The sequence below is a fragment of the Anolis carolinensis genome, chromosome 5 (genome assembly GCF_035594765.1).
Source record: "Anolis carolinensis isolate JA03-04 chromosome 5, rAnoCar3.1.pri, whole genome shotgun sequence".
Classification (NCBI taxonomy): Eukaryota; Metazoa; Chordata; class Lepidosauria; order Squamata; family Dactyloidae; genus Anolis; species Anolis carolinensis.
In genome coordinates this window covers 152811135-152835327 of record NC_085845.1, presented here as the reverse complement: position 1 = coordinate 152835327, position 24193 = coordinate 152811135, and the positions used below count along the sequence as shown (strand labels likewise).

The 24193-nt window shown below is 38.4% G+C and overlaps 1 protein-coding gene across 2 annotated transcripts in view; it reads left to right on the top strand.

Moving 5' to 3' along the window:
• The window catches only part of ptprb (protein tyrosine phosphatase receptor type B), a 96106-nt gene that overhangs the window by 55924 nt on the left and 15989 nt on the right, over positions 1-24193 (top strand). For both annotated transcript variants that reach the window (XM_008110945.3, XM_008110946.3), the window contains 14 exons: positions 129-392; positions 1869-2132; positions 4379-4660; positions 6031-6309; positions 7676-7825; positions 9156-9399; positions 11776-11882; positions 15855-15954; positions 16383-16466; positions 16563-16580; positions 16697-16778; positions 18760-18850; positions 20501-20577; positions 23085-23219. In XM_008110945.3, the coding sequence (XP_008109152.2) occupies positions 129-392; positions 1869-2132; positions 4379-4660; positions 6031-6309; positions 7676-7825; positions 9156-9399; positions 11776-11882; positions 15855-15954; positions 16383-16466; positions 16563-16580; positions 16697-16778; positions 18760-18850; positions 20501-20577; positions 23085-23219 (2177 nt within the window). The remainder of the gene's footprint in view (positions 1-128; positions 393-1868; positions 2133-4378; positions 4661-6030; positions 6310-7675; positions 7826-9155; positions 9400-11775; positions 11883-15854; positions 15955-16382; positions 16467-16562; positions 16581-16696; positions 16779-18759; positions 18851-20500; positions 20578-23084; positions 23220-24193) is intronic.

Genomic DNA, 24193 nt, shown 5'->3' with positions numbered 1-24193 from the left:
ATCTATCTATCTATGAATAGGTATACTTTCTGAATAAGTTCAAAGGACAGGTCTGTTCTCATATCTTACTTCTTTCCAGAAACTTGATTTGCTTAATACAAAGGATTCAATCACTTCTTTGATTTCAGTTCCAGCAGCTGTCACGAATCTGAAAGTCACAGAACATACCACTGGACGCCTGTCATTTAGCTGGACTGCTTCTCAAGGAGAGCTGGACAAGTATGATATCTTCCTGTATAATCCAGACAGTTCTCTTCAGGACAGGATTTCAGGGAACCAGAATCTCCATCAATATTCCTTCCAGAATTTGGTGCAAGGGAGGTTGTACAAAATGGTGATTGTTACCCAGAGTGGCAAGCTTACTAATGAATCATCTATCTTTGGGAGAACAGGTAAGAGTACCTAATAGCCTAATCCATCAGTAATGAGATGTACTTTTTAAAAAACCAATTAGCTACTTTATATGTTGTTAGCAATTACTCATGGTATTGTTGCTAAATTGCAACTTAAACTGATTTTCCCTGACTGATGTGAGAGCTCTCAGATAGTCTGCGACGTTATGCAGCCACAGAAACCTATGTCAATGAACAAGCTCCCTCCCTTCTCTTTCTCCTCTATGGCTGGGAAGAGGAGCTTGAAGAATAAGTTCATAAGAACTTTCTGTCCTATATAAAGCAGAAACTGTAGTAATTCTTAGCTATAATTCATTCAAATTAGTCCAATCGTAAACCATTTCTGAAGTTTGTTGGTTTGGAACTAGCCATAGTTTAAGATCAGTCAGTTTTCTTCATGACACATTAAGCTGTGGTTAATGAAAATTCATCATGAACATTTCAGAAAGTTCAGATCTTACCTGATACCTATATTTAAATATTTTAAATGCTGGCATATTGAAGATGGAGAAAGCTTATTTTCTGCTGCTCCAGAGACTACGGCATGTAACAATGTATTGAAACTACAAAAAAAAAATATTCCACCTAAGGATTTGGGGAAAAAACTCCCTGACAGTAAGAGCATACGTTGCTTTGTTGTGGGTTCTCCTTCTTTTGGGGTTTTTTAACAGAGGCTGGAGACCATATCTTGGGAGTGCTTTGATTGTATATTCCTGCATGGCAGAAGGTTGGACTGGATGGTTCTTCTAATCCAGTGGTTCTCTCAACCTGTGGGTCCCCAGATGTTTTGACCTTCAACTCCCAGAAATCCCAACAGCTGGTAAACTGGCTGGGATTTCTTGGAGTTGTAGGCCAAAACACCTGGGGGACCCACAGATTGAGAACCGCTGTTCTAATCTCTTCCAACTCTTATGATTCTATGATTCGTTATGGTCATGTCCAAGTAAAGATGGTTAGGGAAAACCTTTGAGACCAGATGAAGTCTAGGCTTATTCATATCTTCCTAAGCCATAGTTTAATATGATGTCTAAAAGCAAACAAGTCATAAGAAGTTCTTAATTTTTATTTTAAAAATGTAGGCATTACTGATAGCAACCCTCCCCCTGCCTTTGTGAGGACTATGTAAATTAAATGTACGAACTGCATGTTTGACATCTAAGTATTGAATCTACTATCTAGTGCAAAATTTGGCATGCTGAGAAATCTAGAGAGAGATTGAAAAATATGGGTATTCCACATGACATTACCAAATCTAATCAGAAGAATAGATTGCAATATATGCTTCAGTGCACTGTGTGAGCGAATGTATGCTACAAAGTACCGTATGGCCTTTGGCCAATCTTCCATGGCCACTGTTATTTGATTATTTCATCCAATGGCATTTTAATAGCTGAAGTACTACCCTCTATAGAGCTGCTATTTATTCTTTACATCCTTTAGACAAGGTTGGGTAATTCTCCATTATGTCCTTTCTAGTTCCAGCTCCAGTTAGCAATCTCAAGGCATCCAACAGAAACATGACAGAGAGTCTGTGGTTCACCTGGACACCAGCATTAGGAGATGCTGATTATTATGAACTGAATCTTTATAATCCAAATGGTACACAGAAAGAAGCACAACATGGACAGCATTTGACAGAATGGCATTTCAAAGGCTTAGTCCCAGGCAGGAAATACACTCTTGTTGTGATAACCTATAGTGGTGACATGAGCAATACAGCAAATACTGAAGGGAGAACAGGTAAAGAATCCCTGTTTCTTTGATCTATACTGTTCTTTCTTTATATTGAAATTACTTGCTTATGTTGATGGTTTCTGTGTTAAACCATGATTAAGATTTTCTAATGAGTGATTGAAATCATAAATCTAACCATGGTTACACAGAAGGAACTCACATGGTGTTAAATTAAATATGATATGAACTCATTATATGTGGGACTACATTACTGATCATAATGGTACTGGTGAGGATGGTGATAATATTGTTATTGTTTGTCATCTCATTTATATCCCATCGTTTCCCTGAAAATGAAATTCAAAGCAGCTTGAGTCTTATTGTTTTGGAAATAAAGACATGATTCAACTAAAAAGGCTAAGAAATGTAGGCATCAAATACATAATTTGTAAAGAAGATTTTGAATGTTAATATTAATTGAAAGCAAACTTTTTACTCAGATTGATAGATGACCGAGTGGAATTGGGGGATATTACTATATTACATAGCCGTAACAGTAAGATTAGTGTATGCACAGAAATGTAAAAACATCAAAACTGACTGACTGAGCTGAAACAGACCGATTATCATCATTGCTTAGAGAAATCACATTGGCCGTATTTTCAGAACACTTGGAATATTGTAACTATAGATTTTGATCTCTAATAGGTTTGGTTAAGATGACAAAGTATATGAATAGTATTTATAGTTGGAAAAGTTAGTTGGATGCATAACCATTGTTAGGAAAGTCAGCAATCAAATATAAATCTCTTTCTTTCTGTTCTCTGCTGTTATTTCTTTCTATTATTATTTTTCTTCATATATATTTCCAACCTCTTTATTGGATTAGAAACCATCTAATAAAATAAGAATAAATGATACAGTAAAACCCCCTTATCTATAGAACTAGTTTCATTTACTTGTATCTAACATCATCTCTAGCTATTTCCTAGGTCTTCCAAGATGACTGTTTGGTATGCCTCCTCCAGAAGTTGACAGTAAAATCATGTTGGAGGATTTAGCAATGCCTGGAGCAGCTGAAAGACCTAGGAAATGCCTAGGTCTTTCAGTCCAACTCTATAGTATGATTCCTCAGAAAGCCATTTGATAGTTTAAACTTTAAAAAATCTCCGAAATAAAATTAGATTTTAGTTTCATTAGCTTGTACACCATTCTGTTTCTTGTAACTCCTCTGAAGAAATTGGAAGACCACTGCATATGATGCAACAAATGCAAATCACAGAATTCAGTTGTTGTAGCCTGGTCAGATTCTGAGTGTTCAGATGATGAGGAAGGGGAAGCTGAGAGAGATTCAAAAGGTCCAGAGGATAATGGAAGCAGCCCAGAGAGAGTTATTTTGGAATCTCCTCCTGGCAGTTCCCAAGAGTCTGGAAAAAGCGAGATCCGTTCCCATGGGAACCTGCCAGAAGTGCAGTCTGAGAGAAATGTTTTGTCTAAGTCAAGGTAATTGGAGTTTCAGAAACAGGGCATGCAACAAAGACAGACTTACTTTTCCCAGAAAATTAGAGATAAGGAGTGGAGAAGCAGGTGTGTGAGAAATGATGTCATGGAAGGATTTGGGGCTTTTTAAAGTGATTCCTACTGGTACAATCTTTGTGAGAGCTACACTACATTCAGATAAAGAACTCTAAGTTTTTGGGCGTGTGCTCTTGGAATTCATTTGCTAAAGTTTCTAAGTTGTTATTGGTTCCTGTTCCTGTGTAGCATAGTTTGCCTGCCCTGGATTCATGTTACCTTATCTTTGGAGATCTCTGTGGATTGACTTTGGAGACTCTCTTTGAATGGATTTTTGGACTCTTGGCTTTTATGGAAATAACCTCTTGAACTTAGACTCTCACTTTTGAATTTGCTTGCTTTTTATATACTCTGCTTTTAATAAACTTTTGCTTATTGGAATACCTGGTTTCTAGTGAAAAGAAGCTTCAGAGCCCTAGTCCAACACCAGCTATTTTTAATGTAATATTTGTTTTTTGCTTTATGATGTTAGTGGGGATGGCATAGGTAGCACAGATACATGCACAGATACATGCAGACCTCTTTTTTCTTCACATTCCAGTAGCTGGAAAATAGGATGAGTCTGTTAACAGTTTGAAAATGTGAAAGAAGTCTCCAGTCGGAGGATGGAGTAGACAAAAATATGAGTCCTGAACAAAATAAAATTCTCTTAGTGGGATTCCTTCATATATAGCTGTAGCATTATTGCATTAAATGTATTTATGTGTGGTGTGCTTCTTTATTTTTATTTTCTCCAGTGCCAATCCCACCAAATACTGTGTCATTTGCTGATATCACAAATACCTCGTTGTCCATCACATGGTTGGGTCCTCCTGACTGGACAGATTATGATGACTTTGAACTGCAGTGGACCCCACATGATACCCTCACTGTCTTCAATCCTTACAGTAGTAGCAAATCAAAAGGACGTATTGTTTATGGACTCCACCCAGGCAGGCTCTATCACTTCAGTATAAGAAGTGTCAGCGGCATCATTCAAAGGACTTACAGCAAACCACTTTCTGGAACTGTGAGGACAAGTAAGACCCCATAAAATCAGAAGTGCCTCAAACCAAGACAATAGCTGTACACAATTGATAGATATATTAATCCACTGTATTTCAGCAAATGCTTCATTTATATCTGTTCATAAGTAGTTTTGTAATGCCTTCATTCCAAGAAAAAATCAGAAGAGTGATAGTGCAGTACATGCATGGGCAGCTATATTTGTTCATTTATTTGTCCATTTGTTCCCAATGTTATTAGGGCAACAGTGTTAAGGCAAGTACATACTTAGCTGAAGCTTATTTCTGAGTAAAATGCACACAATTGTGCTGCAAAGTTAACTGATTTTTTTTAATCATGTAGCAATTTATCACATCTATGGCCCATCATTTTTCTATGGAATTTCTATGAAGTTTTCAGGATTTCTCTCCTCCGGGCATTGATAAGATCCATGACTATTTAGTTTCAGCAAGCTTGCTGCATCCAACAACCACACCATACCTTAACTTAGTAAAATGATTTTAATGATATAATGGAAGAGACACATGTATCCCCTTGAAAGATGTGATCCAAATATTGCAAATGTATAGCCTGGGGCAATTGCCTGTCTATTAACTTCATCATCCTTCAAATTAATGTCCTACTTTCCTTAAGTGTCTGTTTGGAAAGTGAATAACAAAAAATGTACAATATTTTGTGATGTGAAATGTTCTGTGAACACTACAAGCAAATCAGATATAGGGCATGCAAAGTAATAAATTGAATTAAAAGAAATATAAATGATACAGTCATCATGACTGACTATACAAAAAAAAACCCAGTGTTAATGCATTTCTGTACTACACTGTATTTCCTTTTTTAATTTAATTGTGGTTTTAACACTGAGATCTATCTTTGTGCTATTTAAAGTAAGGTTCTCTGCTGGAGAACCATACTCATTTAGAGAATAAGGAGAAACTGCACATTCTTCTACAGGGTTCAGATAAAAACTCTATTTTAAAACTGACACGTTTTACACAAAAAGCGCTGGCCATCCGCGAGAAGATGGAAGCGGACAGCTGTGATATTAATGCCAAAAACAAAATCCAAATTTAAAATTTACTATGGACAAGCCACTAGTTTTACTTACCCTTGCTCCCGCTTATACCTTACCTTAAAGGAATAATTAATTTTAATTTTAATCTTTTTATTCTGTATTTGCACAACTACCTAGGAGTGGGTTGGTAGTCTAGTAGGCCGGGATGCTTTGTTTTTACATGGTTTTACTGTATGTATGGGTAAGTGTGTACGTTTTGTATGTTTCACATGTTTTGATATGGTCAAAATTGACTAATCAATAAAAAGTTGTTGTTGTAAAGTAAGCGCCAAATATATAATGTACATTCCTTACTCTTTTTCTTCAAAGGACCAGACAAGATACAGAGCTTGCACTGCCGGCCCCAAAATTCGACTGCCATTGCATGTTCCTGGGTCCCTCCTGACTCTGACTTTGACAGATACAGCATTGAGTGCAAGAAAATGGACACTGAGGAGATTGAGTTCTCAAAAATAATAGAGAAAGAGAGATCCGTCTTTACCATCATGACACTTGTGCCCCACACACGATACTTGGTGTCCATCAAAATCCAGTCTGCAGACATGACCAGTGACGTGGTAAAAGAGACCACCATCACAATGATAGATCGTAAGCCTCTTTTCTATGTACTGATACAACACAATAGAGGATAACATACAGACAGGTTGAATGCAGGAAAACCTCCAGTGCATGATAATTGGGAATGATTGTCTGCTTTTCTGCACTAACTGTGTGTTTTAATTGTTCATGCTAGATTCTGAAGTGCCAAGTATATTTTTAATTGCTAAGCCTGCTTGCACAACCCATTTGATAGTTACCAATAGGCTTTACACCTTCATATACCCATTAAAACTAGTTACCTAGTTGTTCTATATTTCTTTTAAAGCCATCCAAGTTGACAGTCTGCAGTGGGCTTTATTGGGCTTATTAGCATCAGAGCCAAACACTTTCAACTTCCCAATGGCATACAAAGAATTAATTACTTTTTGAGAGTCTTCTGCAGGTTCCATTTACAATGCATATCTATTCAGAAATCAGTGGGATGTTGTTATGTGCCTTCAAGACATTGTTGATTTATGACATCCCTAACCTGTCATGGCGTTGTCTTGTGAAGTTTGCCCTTGCCTTCCTCTGAGGCTGGGAGAGAATGACTTGCTCATGTTCTCACATTGTATTTCCAACTTTCCATAGTTGAGGGAGGATTTGAACACATGTCCTCAAAGCTTTAGTTCAGCATTGAAACAGATACAACATGCTGGTTCATTGAGACTTGCTCTGAAGTGAATGCATACAGGATTATAACCTAAATCAGAAGTTTAAAAATACCATTGTAATGCATACATTTCCTTATGAAAATCATTTTTTCAGCTATATTTTTCTTAATGAATTCCATCCCATTTATCTCCTTGAGCTAAAAATATTTTACATTTGCCAATTGCAATCCATCCTTATACACACACACAACAACAACAACAACAACAACAACCACCACCACCACCACCACCACCACCTGGTGAATTAGGTTGTGCTGAGAAAGTATGATTGGTTTGCACAAATGTTGTGGTAAAGCTTGGATTTAGCCTGAAACATTTGGTAGAGAGGGTGGGTGTGAATATAGAGCTCTGCATCTGAAAAAAAAATATCTGTAGTTCTGAGCAAACATCCACAAAATTTTATAGCAATGTAATATGTGATCTATCTTTGTTAATATTGCTGTATGCACATAAAAACTGTATTTTGGTTTTGTTTTAGTATGAAAATTCTGAAGTTTTTTTGCTGGAAACAGCAGGTTTTTGTGCTCACTCCCATCAATGTCTTTTGTCTTCATTCACACTCCGTTGTTGTTCAGCCTCGTGTGTTCCTATTTTGAGCTGCAAAATGTTGGAGTATGTGGGATAAATTCATGGAGTTAAGTATTTGTTATGTTTTGATAAAATACACTTAATGGTTCCTATTTTTTGTTTCTTTTGTTTAGGTCCTCCACCACCACCTGCGTACATTCGAGTAAACAAAAAAGACACAATTGTCACCAAATCTTCCATCCACTTCACTTTCAATTGCAGTTGGTTTAGTGACACAAATGGAGCTGTGAAGTACTTTACTGTAGTTATCAGAGAAGTTGATGGTAAGTTTTCTTGGCTATACAAGAGGGCCTGCTTGAACTTTCACCACTGTATAAAATTCCATTATGTGGCAGCTGCAAGATGATCTTGAATAAAGTACATTAAATCCAACATCAATTTTTTTTTCATCTCAGGAGCGGCTTGAGAAACTGCAAGTCACTTTGGGTGTGAGAGAATTGGCCATCTGCAAGGATGTTGCCCAGGGGATGCCCAGATGTTTGATGTTTTACCATCCTGTGGGAGGCTTCTCTCATGTCCCCATATGGGAAGCTAGAGCTGCCAGATGGGAGCTCACCCTGCTCCCCAGATTTGAACCATCAACCTTTTGATCAGCAGTCCTGCTGGCTCAAGGGTTTAGCCATGTGGTTCTCAACCTGTGGGTCCCCAGGTGTTTTGGCCTACAACTCCCAGAAATACCAGTCAGTTTACCAACTGTTAGGATTTCTGGAGTTGAAGGCCAAAACATTTGGGGACCCACAGGTTGAGAACCACTGGATTAACCCATTGCACCACAGGGGGCTCAAATATTCTATAGCTAATCCTAATATGGTTTTCTTATTACAATCAAGTTACTTTATCCAATAATGAATATAGAACATTTAGCACTATTAGGCACAGGATTGTAATATAATAAAGGATGGCTTCACTACTTTTGTAATGTTAACACACACCTTTTGTTACTTTTATCAAATAACTCCTGTGACTTCAGTTGAACTAACATCTGTTTAAATCTGTATAGGAATGGAGCAGTAGGGCAAGAAAATGTTCTGTTCTTTTTTGTTGTTGACTTTATTTTCAAAATGATCAAAGCTAACTATTGAAATAAAAATGAAGTAACATATAACAGTTTAAAAGCCCTTGTGATGCTTCTTATAAAAAGAAAATTCTTGCTCTTTGAGCAGCTGCTTGTTCTGATGTAAAACAAAACTGTTTTAAAAGCAGCTTGTTAAATAAAAATTTTCAAGTTTTTTTTTAAAGATCTGTGCATTTGTTGTAAGCGTTTTTCGGAAGTGAATGGGATCACATTGTTATGCCATTTTCTTTTATTTAGTTTAAATGCTATCCTTCGTATGAGCCTATTTCCAATGTTGTTTCAAACTATTCAGGTTTGCTGAAGATCACAGATCAGCCGTTTGTAGCATTTAGATATTTTGAAGATGTAGAAGAACGTGGATATTTAGTGTTAGAAACAGAAAGCTGTAATCACAACTGTGTTTTGTTCATTAGAACTGGAACTAGAACTATTTACTTTTTTAAAGTTATTTCCAAACAGTTATTCTCATAATATAGGACTTTCACTTTTTAAAACCATCTTTCTCTTCACCATTTTAGGTAATGAAGGACTGAAGCCAGAACAACATCATCCTTTACCTTCTTACATGGAATATAAGCACAACAACTCCATCCACATCTATCAAACAGATTATTTTGCAAGTAAATGCACTGAAAGCCCTGACAGCATTTCAAAGGGCTTTGATATTAAGCTTGGAACAGAAATGGAAAATCTGGGAGGAAAGTGCAATCCAAAGCTTCAGAAATATTGTGATGGCCCACTAAAACCCAGAACAGATTATAGGTGAGATTTATTATAATAATCAGACCACAAAAATGGCATGCTACTTGAATCTATGTTTTCTAGAAGCACTTGATTAATCAAATGTTACATGGTGTTATCTGTTTTACTGTACTATGTATAATAGGTTGTCTTGCTCTGTCAACAACTATTCCTTCACACCTGTCTCTAAATGCTGCAACTCCTAATGTACAGAACTCTTGGAGTTGGAAGGTCTCTGTCACTTTCACATTGAAAAGTGAATTTTCAGCTCCAAGAGTGGAAAATATTTGATCCATAATTCTTGTTAGCAATATAAGAAGATTTGAACAGTTAAAAACCAGATACATCTGATATTAGGGATGAGATACATTAAACTAACAATATCAGCAATTAAAATACCTCACCATCACCCACAGAATTAATCTTCTGAAAGAAAGTGTAGGAAGAAGTAGAACTGAATTTGTATGGGAAAAGACGGAGATTTGGTTCTGCACCTGAAAATATATACTTTCACTCACTTCCACCTGCTGAAAAGCACCTGTTTCATTTAATGTAAATATATGAATGTTACTTATGTCACTATTTTGCATTCGATTCTGACTGGTAGATCTTAAAAAACTGGGCATGTTTAGTCTGCAGAAGAGAAAGCTGAGAGGAGACATGATAGCCATGTATAAATATGTGAGGGGAAGTCATAGGGAGGAGGGAGCAAGCTTGTTTTCTGCTTCTCTGGAGACTAGGATGCAAAACAATGGCTTCAAACTACAGGAAAGGGGATTCCACCTGAACATTAGGAAGAAATTCCTCACTGTGAGAGTTGTTCAGCAGTGGAACTCTCTGCCCCGGAGTGTGATGGAGTCTCCTTCTTTGGAGGCCTTTAAGCAAAGGCTGGATGGCCATCTGTTGGGGATGCTTTGAATGCAATTTTCCTACTTCTTGGCAGGGGGTTGGACTGGATGACCCATGAGGTCTCTTCCAATTCTATGATTCTATGATTCTGGTGTGAACACAAATGCCAAACCCAAACAATCCAAAAATTCTGAAGCGATACTTTCTGCCCATTTTATTCCTCTTCATTATTTTCAGTCTCCAAATTATGTAATTAATGATTACTTAAATATAACATAGCTCTATTTGGGCATTATCTTTTCCCTGATAAAGGGAAAAGGTAATGACCGAATGGAGCTATGTTATATTTATGTAATCATCTTATTCCCATTCAGACGATCACTTTCTATGCACCGAAGTGCTGCATCTCAGTTTGCATGACTCAGTGCTGTCTCAGTTTGGTGACACTTGAAAATCAATTATAAATGACTGGAAAACAAGTGAGAACACTACTTTGTAAAGATTTATTTCAAGAGTTAGATTCCTGTTTTTAACTGCCAGATTACTTTTTCCCTTGCTTAAAACCTCTGGTTAGAAACCTAAATACATCCCAAAGTATATAGTGCTAGCCATATTGTCAGATATTCTGAAGTGTATAACATTTTCCTTCCTTGACTTTCTGGTTAACTGTAGATATCAAACATGGGAGTGTACTAACCAGAGGCAACTGATCTGTTAATACCCTGCTGTGCTGACAAACCAGTACTCCAAATCAATATACCCAAACCTTTGCCTGCATTGTTTTTATTATAACATCAGTAAGGTAAAGCAAACCTATGTCACAACCGTCTCCACCTAGCTCACATTCCCTATTACTGGGTGAGCAATGCTTGGTGAATTTCACTTCTTACTGTTAGGAAGAGAAAACACTAAAAGATCAGAAAAAGATGATGTTTGGTCACCATAAAGCCAATTATCCCTGTGGTAACTTTTGAATGCATCTCCATCTCCATTTTAAACCATCTAAACACAGGCCCTAAAGCTGATATTAATTATATAGAATGAGCAACCATGCAGGTACAATAGAGATCCTTTATTCCACCTTTTCCACCTTATTCTCACAGTACAACTAATTAAAATGGATAGCAGTTACAACTGGATGAGGAAGGGAGATCAAAAACTCTAATCCCAGTGAATCCAATGTGCATTTCCTACATCTGCTCTTAGGTAAAGGAAAAAGGCATGAGAATATCCACCCAGGGATCATCTACATCATATGTAGTTTGGCCCAAAGTAAAACATGAAATATTGATACAGTACCTTGGCTTTTAAATCACTTTTGACTCTGAAAGTGGGAGATGCAAATCACAATGTGAACGGTTATAGAAAGAACAGAGTAGTGACAAGCCAGCACCCTGAATTTACATACTTCATTATACTTTGCAGCCTTTTGTACTCCACAAAGCAGTTGCTTCCATAATAACTTTGGCACTTTCATCCATTTAGAGCTATTATGATAAATTATGCCTCCCTGGGAGATCTAACATAAAACCTTTATTTTTCTACCAGGATCAGCATCCGGGCATTCACACAACTCTTCAGAGAAGATCTGAAAGAGCTTCCTGAACCCCTGTTCTCTGATACCTATTTCTCTTTGCCAATCACTACAGAATCAGGTTGGTTTACCCCCTTCTAGATATAAGACATTTGGAATTGTCTTAAACATGAGCTTTGGCTACAGTGGTACAAAATAGGACTTTGTACAGGAACTGTGGTACCTTGGACAGGGGACAAGGTCCTTTTCATTAAATTCAAATGTGTAAAGTTTGCCAGGTCAGCACCATCCCTTTCCCTACAATTTCAGAGCCAAAACACAAAGGTGGCCCCTTAGGTGTCACAGAGACAAAAACAAGCAAGGGATTTGAATTTCTAAACTAGTATTACGAAAATAAATGCAAGGAGAAACTGAGTAAAAGAGCCCAGAATTTGGTAAAATCCACACAACCACATAATATAGCAACCTATTACTGAGAGAAGATGGGAAACATTTTTATTGACTGAATGAGTGGATGTTAAATGTATATAGCAGCTCATAGAATCATAAAGTTGGAAGAGATCACAAAGGTGATCCATTGTAGGAACACATAGTCAAAACACTTCTGACAAATGGTTGTCCAGACTCTGTTTTAAAATCTTCTCTGAAGACTCCACCATCCTCTGAGGCAGCATATTCCACTGTCAAACAGCTGTTACCATCAGGAAGTTCTTCCTAATGTTGAGGTGGAATCTCTTTTCCTGAAATTTGGATCCATTGCTCAGTGTCCTAGCAGCAGAAATCAAGTTCATGCCCTCCTCAATGTGGCATCCCTTCAAATATGTAAACATGGCTATCATGTCCCCTCTCAACCTTCTTTACTCCAAGTTGGTCTGGTTGCTACCATTCCGAGTACGGCTCACATCCCACACAACCTTACCTATAACACAGGTATATATGGGGAAGTTTGATATCTCCTATATGGCTGCTGGGGCTTTTGGAAAACTCAAGGTCAGCTCATAGGCGGTATTTTCCAAGATGTACACCATTGCTTTGAAAGCTTGTGGAGCACTATAGCTCACAAGTACTGATGGTGGCCTTGAAGTTCTGGTGGTGGCCTCTTCTTACTCCAGATGGCAGATTAGGTCCAAACACATGCATACTCTAATTCTCTCCAAAGTTCTCTTCACATCAGTGAAGTGCACAAATGTACATCAGTGTGTGCACAAGTGTAACACGCACTTCTTACTAAGCTAATGAGTGTACCAGCCTTGGAGATAATAGTAATTAAAACTACTGAACGCATCAATATTTTCCTCCAACATCATTTTTCTGACACCCAGAGGAACACTTCCAGTAAGGACCTGATATCCAGGAAACTCCAGCAAGCACTCAGTATCTGGGAATCTCATTGAGAAAAAAGATTGCATCCTTTTTATTTAATGAAAATTAAATATCAATTCAAAAGTTCCTCATTTGGAGCGTTGTTCAGTGTCAAGGGAAGTCATTGCTTGCTTGTTCCAAAGGCTCTGCATTTCCATACATGCATTTCCATACATATTTCCGATTTCCCTTGCCCCACACAACTACCAGAAATGGTTCTGGCATTAAACTAATCCTCTAGCTAGCATAGTAAATTCTCTCCAGTTTGAATCAATAGTAGGTTATAAAGGTTGAAAGAGGTGAGTAGAAAACTGCACACAGGCATGCATACATACATAGCTGCAATAAGCCAACAGAGCTTTGGAATCCACTGTATTGCTTTATTTTGCAAGCTTTGGTTTAAATCCATTTGCTAATCCCAGCTAGATTAGAACCATTGAATCTATACCTGACTAATAAAATTAGTATTTTGGGGTTTCCCATTGATTTCAATAAATTTACTAACCCTTGGATTTAGCCTGTGTGGCTGGGGTCCTGTGCAAACATGCATGCATTTTGGGGGGGGAGGGGAATCTTTCTCTCCATTTACATCACCATGTAATGCAATAAAACAGCATTATGAAACCACACAATATGGGAGTGTAGATGGCAGCCTACATAAAATCCAAAAATTGTGGGATATGGTATTTCTTTATAAATGCTTCTCTTAATGTATATAAAAGGAATGATAGAATCAGCTGATTTGGAATTATTTAATCTCCTTGCTGTATGAACCTGCCTCCTTCATTAGAGCCCATTATAAAAGATCACAAATTTTGGCTGTTTAGAAGAATTTGAATGGGCACTGCTTAATGGGAAATTAAATTATTTTTAGAAGTGTTTCTTAGGATCCAACTGACTACATTTATTCAAAGATGGTATTTTTACATAACTTTCTGAAATAACAATTTTGTAGACAAAGTACAATCATGGATGGGTTATTTGTTCTCAATATGTTGATTTACTTTACTTTTTTTTTTTTTTTTTTAGAATGATTCAAAATCAGTGGTCTTTTTAGATTGCATATTCTTAATTTTTCCATAGCAGTGTTTCATCATTTTATTGTTATTAACATAAATTCAGTCTACACTCCATGTCATGTACATAATTTATTTTGTAACTTTTTATAATAAATTTACACTTCTAATAAAAATATATCTTTAAAATGCTACAAAATATACAGAACAGTTCAAGTTATAATAAACATTTCACATTAATGAAATTAATTCCATACATTAAATTCAAAAGCAGAAAAATGTAGAAAGAATTTTAACTCAAGCTACAAATTCAATGAAATAATATAGTCTTAGTAGCTCTTATGAAGCGTAAAAGGGAGGGTCTTAATTTATTTATCATGTCAGAAGCAAACCAAGGGTACAAGTTGTAATGTATTTGAAATCACAAGCAAAGTTTAAAAACTTGACATTATACTAAATGTCCTTTGACCAGTAGCTAGCCACTTGGAATGCCTCTGGTGTTGCACATTGTGCATGTGACAGGGCTCAGACTGCATTGTAGTAAGTGGTCTGTGGTTTGCTCTTCTCCACACTCGCATGTCATGGACTCCATTTTGTAGCCCTATTTCTTAAGGTTAGCTCTGCATCTCGTGGTGCCAGAGCACAGTCTGTTCAGTGTCTTCCAAGTCACCTAGTCTTCTGGGTGCCCAGGAGGTAGTATCTCATCCGGCATCAGCCACTGATTGAGATTCCAGGTTTTAGCCTGCCACTTTTGGACTCTTGCTTGCTGAGGTATTCCTACAAGTATCTCTGTAGATCTTAGAAAGCTATTTCTTATTAAAGGTGTTGGCATGCTGGCTGATCCCCAAACAGGGGATGGGCCAGAGATGTCAATGCCTTGGTCCTTTCATTGCTGGCTGCTACTTCCGGGGGATGTCAGGTGGCTAAACAGTATAATTTCTCCAGTGGTGTGGGGCATAGACATCCTGTGATAATGCAGTATGTCTCATTAAGAGCCACATTCACTTTTTTAATGTGGTGAGATGTATTCCACACTGGGCATGCGTATTCAGCAGCAAAGAAGCAAAGCACAAGGGCAGATGCCTTCAATGTGTCTGGTTGTGGTCCCCAAGTTGTGCCAGTCAACTTTCGTAGGATGTTATTTCTAGCACCCACTTTTTGCTTGATAGTCAAGCAGTGCTTCTTGTAAATCAGAGCACAGTCCAGGGTAACTCCCAAGTATTTGGATGTTCTGCAGTGCTCCAGAGGAAGTCCTTCCCAGGTAATCCTCAGAGCTCGAGATGCTCAATGAGGGTCTTAATGAGGGGACAGAACTGAACCACTAAGAGAACGTGCATAATGGTATTAATTTTGCCCATTCATATGAAGATGTAAGAATATGCACAAGTGAGCAAATTGCACATTGTCTAATTAATTGCTGGTTCTAACTAGTAGCCTCATTGACTGACTGGAATATATACAGAGGTTCACTTCTAGACTTTCAGCTTTCTCTTTAGTGAAGCTCTGCAGAAGTGAAGGCAGCATTTTTACTTTTCTGGAGGCTATGCAAGTTAACTGGCCTGCATGCAAAACATCTTTGATCAATTTGAAGTGTAGATTCCAGCGTATGTCTATACCTATTTAGACTCTCACTATTAATTACATCAGAGAACTTCAGGAAGTAGGAGTAACCTTAAAACTCTGCATCTAAATCTGATGTAACTATATTATTTCAGAGCCTTCATTTGGAGTTATAGAAGGAGTGAGCGCTAGTTTATTCCTGATAATTATGCTGGTGGCTGTGACTGCATTCCTCGTCTGTAGACGAAAAGTAAAGTGAGTAGAAATTCTCATTTATCTATTTCCAAATCAAAAGGGAGATGAATATGTATATATAATGAGATGTCAATTTCTTCTTATAACAGAAACATCTACTAAATGTAAGAACTGTTTTAAAGATTGCATCTTCTGAAAGAGTGGCACAATACATTCTTAGCTCCATAACTGTTTTAAATGTTGTATAATGGATGGGTTTGTTTTGTGTGTGGTCACGTTATAGAGGAAGGATTGTAAGATGAAATTCATTACTGAGATGCTTCATGCACTAAACACAGCAGCAAAATCAAAGAATATGTTGTGGCAGCATTCTAGAATTGTTCTTGCAATAAGTCTAATTTGTTTTTGATGGCAGAAGAGTATTTTGACAAAACAATTCACTTTGCTAATGCACAAGCTGTAATGCTCACCAATTTCTTGTATTGCAGCAGTGGGTTGGAAAGACCAACAGCAAGAGTGAGCATTCGCAGGGACAGGCCGCTATCTGTTCATTTGAACATGGGACAGAAAGGGTAAGGTCAAAATATTTTCTTGACCTTAAGCACAAGCCATTGAACTTCATCGCCAACTGACCTGTTTTTTTCTTTTTTATTTCCAACAACTTAAAGGAGCCGGAAAACTTCCAGGTAAGCAAACGTAAGCTAAGTCATTGCAGACAACACCTTTTTTCTGCCGACTCCTTGTTTCTTGCTGGGTTAACAGATGGTGTGTTGCTTTTTTTCCCCTCCTCTGAATGTTTTAGCCCAATAAAAGTAAATCAGTTTGAAATGCACTTCACCAAACTTCAAGCAGACTCCAACTACCTCCTGTCAAAGGAATATGAGGTAAGGACAAATAAAGTGAAAAGCATTCCCAAACACATCTGAATGACTGGTTGATCCCTTCTGTTTACTATTCTCAATACATTTACTTAAGTCCAGTTCAATTCACCACCTCATCACACGGGACGATTTGCCCATCATATGCTACTTGACCTCCCTTTTCAGCACGGAGCCCTTCACACGACTCACAAGAACTTCCAATCAGGCTCTGTACCAAAAAAGGAAAGGAAGCGGTTTACACCACTGTGGCAGCAACATGGGCGCCTTCCCGTTTTACCTTCTCAGAAATGGGGGGGAAGCAGGGCAGTAATGTTTCCCCCCATGGGATGAGGGGCACTGTAAGGCAGGGAAATCCATGGGCCTTTATGATGAGGTCGTCAATGTGTCTAGACCAGTGGTGCCTACGTAGTTTATGCAAGGAAGTGAAGTTATATTTTTAGAAAACCAATATGGTGAGCTAATGATCAAGTTTCAAAAGAAGAGAACAGTATAACAGGTCCAGACTCACAAATACAGGTCTTTTAATGCCACCTAATAGTTTTCAGCAATTAGCAACTAATGATGGACTCATTCAAAAGGATTTTGCCACCTGTATTTGTCTTTCTTCCAAACTCAGGTGGAACAAAGTTTACAAAAATCTCCACCCTCTCCTCCCCCCTTTCCCAATTTTGCATTCTCCTGTTTCCCAGGGGAGCAATCATTATAAATCCAACTGAAACTGATTGTGTTTGAGGCTGAGCAAAGCAATAGTATTTTTGGACCCCATCGCTTTAGTGTTAAAGTCTTACAGAGAGTTTTAAAAATAAAAAGAAAGGAGGAGAGGAAGAAGGAAACCGGGTATCTTTTACTTTGCATTGAGGAAACATTAAGACAGTAGCTGTACTCTCCTATGCTTGCTCCTTCACTAATAATGTGTAACCAGTACTGTGTATCTGGTGCTATTCCATCTCAACTGACCTTTAGTGGATGGCAGAGCAGCATGCAACCTGTGCAGAACCCATTTTAAGCAGATATGTCCTCTTTTATAGAAGACATAAGAGAAATGGACTATTCATTATTTCTTTGACATACTGTAGTTTTAAAAATGGTGTAATTCCAATTGCTAGTCCTAATGACCAGACTCATTGAATCAATGGAACCCTGAAAAATCAGGGAATCGTGAATCAATGGAACCATGGAAAATAGCACATACATCCCATTGATTCGGTGGGACTACTTTATCCAGGGCTATTAGTTCGATTTAGCCCCATGGCTGCAAGTCCCATAGTGTGTTGTACTATTTTTGTTTTTAGCAGGAGCAGTTAGCCAGCGTGGAACATTACATTGTCTTATCCTAACCAAGAATTCCATCATTTCATACATTTCCAAAACCCTTCTTAGTCACGCGTGTTAAGCCAGTCCTCCTGTTTTTAAGCAGAAGCTTCATTTGACTTGTCAAATGGTGGCTATCAGCTTTGTTGCTTTTATAGAAGTACATTTTAATAAGTGTATTTGTAGTGTTTTTGCAGTTTTATGTGTTTTAATCATTCTTTAACTCGTCTCGCACCATGAGGAGAGGTGGGTAAGAAATAAAATTATTATTATTATTGGGTATAAACTTGGTACTAGAAATTGTCATAAGAGAAGTAAGGGTCAAAGTCTAAATCCCTTAGCAGAATCAAGAACTGCTTAGTTTCAGATCTTTACTGAAACTTCACATGGAGTTTTCCTCTTCTTTTGGTCATTAATGTGTGCTTCTAAAAGAACACATTCCTGGTTGTCTCCCACCGGGAGAGTTGCAAGAGAGGAGTAGCATCATGATAAGTCCCAGCCAAAGACACTGCTGTCCTGTTGTAATCGCACTTTGCTTTCCTCATGTGATAAACTTATCAGTCACATCAGTTCTCATTCCTTCATCCTAGGTAGCTAATATGATATAGAGGTCATATATTAATATAATTCAACTGTCTTCACCTCTTCTTTTCTTTCTGATGACCTGTCACAGGATCTGAAAGATGTGGGTCGAAACCAGTCATGTGACATTGCACTTCTTCCAGAGAACCGAGGGAAAAATCGATATAATAATATATTGCCCTGTGAGTAGCCAAGTCCAGAGTATTTTCTATCTCACTCATTCCATTCCATTTTCCTTATATCTTCCTAGGGAAAAAAAACAGAGGGACATAAGATGTGCTATTTTGTTCATTTTAATACACCATCCTTTGCAACAAAGCACCATTTCCACCAAAAGGCCTTACATGTTAATAGTCATATTATAAAACTTCTAATAAGAGAATTTTCTCACTTCATTCCACATGCCAAAAGTGCAGAGTTTGATAGCGTTCATCCCAGTTATGAGAAGTTTCAGCTGTTAAAGCAATTTTGCTGAATTGTCACTATTGATGGTAGGCAAATGTAACAATAAATAGCAACCTTTACATGCATGGCTGGTTTTTATATGATCTGTCCTAGAAGATGAACAACAGAGTTTCTTATTTAGTACTTGCTCTAGAAATCAAAAGCTCAGCTGATTCTAATACGTTCGTATATCATTTGTCCAACATTACTGATTTGGAAGGCAGTATTTTCTTTATCTGTCAGAATAAATTTAAAATCTATTGCAAGACTAATTCTTTCATGACTTGAGGACATGAGACAAGTGAAATATGGTTTTATTTTCAATGAGTGTATAGATTTTTCATCTGCAGACCAGCCATGGAAATAACAGGACTGGACATAGAAAGTTGGGCTAAATAAGGACCACTTTATTTGATCTATATTCTATTTAAGTTAGGCTAAAACTGGAAAGGAGCAAGAGGTGGGAGCAACCTGATATGGGTTCAGCCTAGCCAGGTGTCAACCTTTGACTACCTTCTTGCCCTTTCCTTTGGCAAAATACCTATGTCTAAGAGAAACTCCAATAATTGAGTTGCTCCCTGGCTGGCCATTTACTTGAAAAATAAACCCAAGATGCTTCTACCCCCAGTTCCAGGACCTTATCAATGCGAACAAAACTTCGGGACAACCTCAAACATATGCTACTTCCCCAACCCATCCCCAGGAATGGTGGCAAGGTGTACCCCAAACTTTTATATTCTTTCTCTGCTATCTGCCAGTCTCATAGTCTCCGCACCAACAAAAAATGATCCTTTGAGGAACAAAAACATGTCTCTCCAGTGATCCACATGCTTATTTTTGATCCAATACAAGAGAATATCCAAAGAGGTGGCAGGCCTTAAATAGCTTATGGCCCCACCCTATCATGCATAGTATTCTATTGCTCTATGTAACATGCAACAACCTCTGATCTCTATCCATGCAGATGGTCAAGAGTGCATCCTTCACCATTATTTACCATACAGGTCTATGTACATTTTCTAATACGTGCAGGGAAAAGAACAAGCAAGGGAGAAAGATATTACCTACTATATTTCACACATAGATGCCTATGTATTCATGATGAAGAAACATCATATTATATTAAACTATGTTTACATGATTTGTTAATTATTTTTGTTGTAAAAGTAATTTTATATGTGTTTCTCAATATTTTGAATTATCAGTGTGATTTTATTATGTCTACATGAAATGCACTATATAAATATACACATAATAAAATAAAGTGTCCCTATTCATACCTAGGTAGAACATTCAGTAGATTTCCATTTCTGTGTATGTATTCAAATAAATGAAACCTAAAGTTGGAATATATTGCTCATATTTTTCTAATAAATCTCTCCCCTCAGATGACACAACAAGAGTAAAACTTTCAAATGTAGATGATGACCCATGTTCTGATTATATTAATGCAAGCTATGTCCCGGTAAGTGAGATTATATTTCCTATTTATAGTCCTTTTAAAAAAGAAACATTTCATAATAATGTAGACATCTTAGCTCAGCTCTGCCCTCCACAACAATGAATGTGTACTTTTAAACCAAATTCTGAAAATTGTCTCTGAGTAGTTTGAATAGAATTCGAATTCAATTATCATTTAAGGTCACTTACTGGACTTGCTTTAGTTTTATCGAAGCAGTATTAATACTATTCAAGGTCAAGACATCACTATCTTTGTGGAACTTGTACCAATATTTACTACAATTGGCACTCAATGTCTGAAAACATATTCAGCCTGAAAGCATAAAAGTGCCTTGCACTGAAGCCAAACTGCCAAAGATTCCATTGGGCCATTTCTCATAAAGAACAGTTGAATCACTCCAAATCTATACATCACGATAATAAATGTCATCCAGAAAGTACTCCCTATTTAATCCCACAGCTCATCTGGGTCCAAGATCTACATGAGAATTGTAGAACTTGTTTCCAAAAGGTACCAAATACATCTGAACAGATTTTACAGGAATTGGTGGGGGGGATATGCATATTTTTTACTATGCAATGCAACTTTGCAATCCCTATACCTAAGTGATTTGATACAATGTTTTGTTGAAGGCCTTCAGGGCCAGAATCACGGGGGTGTTGTGTGCTTTCCAGGCTCCATGGCTGTGTCCTAGCAGCATTTTCATGGCCATGCAGCTCAGAAACCATACAACACCCCAGTGATTTGTTACATCTTGATAGCTATGATCTGTATATTCGACTCCCAACCAATCATATGTTGCTGCTTCATTTTTTTCTTCTTTTTGAATTTGGTACCTTAAGGGGCTGGGCTTCACAATTGTACTCACCAATATTATCTTTTATTTCTGCATAAATAGACTGCTATAGACATTTAATTTTGAGAGGTGCATACAGTTTGTGGGAATTTCAAAAGCATTTCAGTTCAGGCTATATTGTATCCTATTATTCATTCAACTTTTCCTACATTATTATTGTTGTTGCTATGGTGCCATGCATGATTTTTCTCTCCCTCATTCTGTGATAAAAGTGATATGGCCCATGGTCGCTCAATGAGTCTCACAATTTAGGAAAATTTGAACCTAGCATCTAGATAAGTGTTCTTCATTGTTAACTCCAGTCCACTTAGATACCCTGCTTAGGCTGGGGATGATCTGTCCTCTTTCCCCCATCTTCTATTATTGGGCGTACTGTGCACTGGATTTGGCAGGAAAACCTTTTGGGTCACTTTTGCCCTAATGAGAGCTATTGTGAAAAGAAAGGAACTGAGCTATTGTGAAAAGAAAGGAACAACGGCCCTTAGGCCTTTGTTTTGCCCAGGCATGGGCAAACAAAGGCCTAAGGGCCGGATGTGGCCCCTGGGCGCTTACCTCAGGTTCTCCTCATTTTCTCTGCCCTCTTGGCATAAGGACGCAGTAGTCCACCGCATCCTTATGCAGAAAGGACAGGGGAGGAAGCCACACAGCAGCGGAGAGCCATCTGGAGTGCTCTCAGCCACCGCGTGTCTTGCCCTCCTCCCGGCATAAGGACGGTGCGAACCACCCTGTCCTTATGCTGGGAGGATGGCTTGAGAAAAGCACACAGCAGTTGAGAGCCCTTCAGAGTGCTCTCGGATGTTGCCTCTCTTGTCCGCCTTCCCAGCATAATGCTGAGAGAGGACTGCCCAAAGATCAAAGGAGGAGTATTGGGGAGGAGGATCGGGGCAGTCGCAGCATGTCTCATTTTCCTCTTGGCATAAGGATGGTCTGAGCAGCCCCATCCTTATGCCAGGAGGACAACTTGAGGATGACTCAGGCCCTGCCCCATCCCCTCCTGATCCCACCCTCTCCCAGGCCCTCCCCTCCTGGGTCCATTCCACCCACTGTGTGCCTGGCTGCCCTCCCTCTTGGCCTCCTCCTCCCAGCCAGGCCCACAATGCGGCCCCAAGGCAAAAAAGTTTGCCCATGCCTGTTTTAGAGAGATGCACTTGGGTCCCACAAAAGGCCACAAGATAATTCACTTCTACGAAGAACTAATGAATGCATTTAAAAATGTATGGAGTCAGGAAAATCAGTGTCTCTATTATAAAATATTTCTTGAGAAATTCAGTAAAGAATCTTTGCTCATCATGGCCACTAGTTTTTTAAATCTCAAAATCATGAGTCATTTCTTCTTCAGGCTGCCTTTTAAGGTAGTCCTGCTCTCTTTCTTTGCATTCTTCTTTGGGTATTAAGAGCTGACCTCAAAGGGCAAGAGAACTAACTTATAAAAAGGCAAACCTGCTAAGGGTTAAGTGATAGGGCAAATCACCTTGTCACCCTGTAATAGACTCCTATAATATGACACAGTGCTTCTCCCCTTCTCCAGACACCATTCTACTCCTGAGCATTACAACGGTCTTTGGCGTTCTATTTCGTTAGATAGGTACCTAGGAAAAATGTCTCTGGTTACTATGGCACTTTCTAAACTAATCATGGTCTTCTGTATTTGCAGGGCAATAATTTTCGTAGGGAATATATCGCAACTCAGGGACCTCTGCCTGGCACAAAGGATGATTTCTGGAAAATGGCATGGGAACAGAATGTTCACAATGTTGTCATGGTAACCCAGTGTGTTGAGAAGGGCCGGGTGAGTAAATAGTTTTCTTGCCTGTCAGTTAATTACTTTTCTAAAAAGTATGTCACACTAGCATTAAAACAATGCAACCACGGTCAAGACCTGCTGCCTTCCATGTTGTAGGAAGAGTTTTGTAATATATACCAAAAAAAGGACTTGCACAAGAAATCTAATTAGCTTTCTGGCTTAGAGAAACTGTTGCAGCACTCCATTGGAAAGCCAAGCATGTCCTAATGCAGCGAATGATATTCTGGACAGAAAACTTGGGGTTGCCTAGTCCTCAGTTGGGCTCTTTCACATTACACAGTTATAAAACCATGATTCCACTTGAACTGCTATGGCTGCATCCTGTGGAGCCTTGGATTTTGCAGTTTTGTGAGTCACCAGAACTCTCCGGCTAAAATTCTAGATGCCTCTCCCCAAGGCCCCCATCACACTGTATAATCATAGCAGTATTGTATCCTTATCATTGGGGCTTTAACATGGGCAGCCCCATTCTTCTAGAGAGGTGGTTCCCAACCTGTGGTTCATTGATCACCAGTGGTCTGCAAGAACTAAAATATAGTCTGCAAGAACTAAAATATGGTCCGTTACTACTATGGATAATAACACAGCTCAACCAAAAAAAATTTCTTGGTGTATTCATTTTTAGGCCTGTTCCTGGGGTTATTTGGGGTGCTGATTCAGAAAATTGCATTGGATAGACCACATCAGCTCTAGATTATTAAATATGGTTTTCTGTGGGCGAGCAGATGGCGACTACTGGATGGTGGTGTTGTGTGTTTTCTGGGCTGTATGGCCATGTTCCAGAAGTATTCTCTCCTGACGTTTTGCCCACATCTATGGAAGGCATCCTCAGAGGTTGTCTGCCATAGATATGGGCGAAACATCAGGAGAGAATATTTCTGGAACATGGCCATACAGCCCAGAAACACACAACAACGTGTGATTCCAACCATGAAAGCCTTTGACAACACACAGACTAC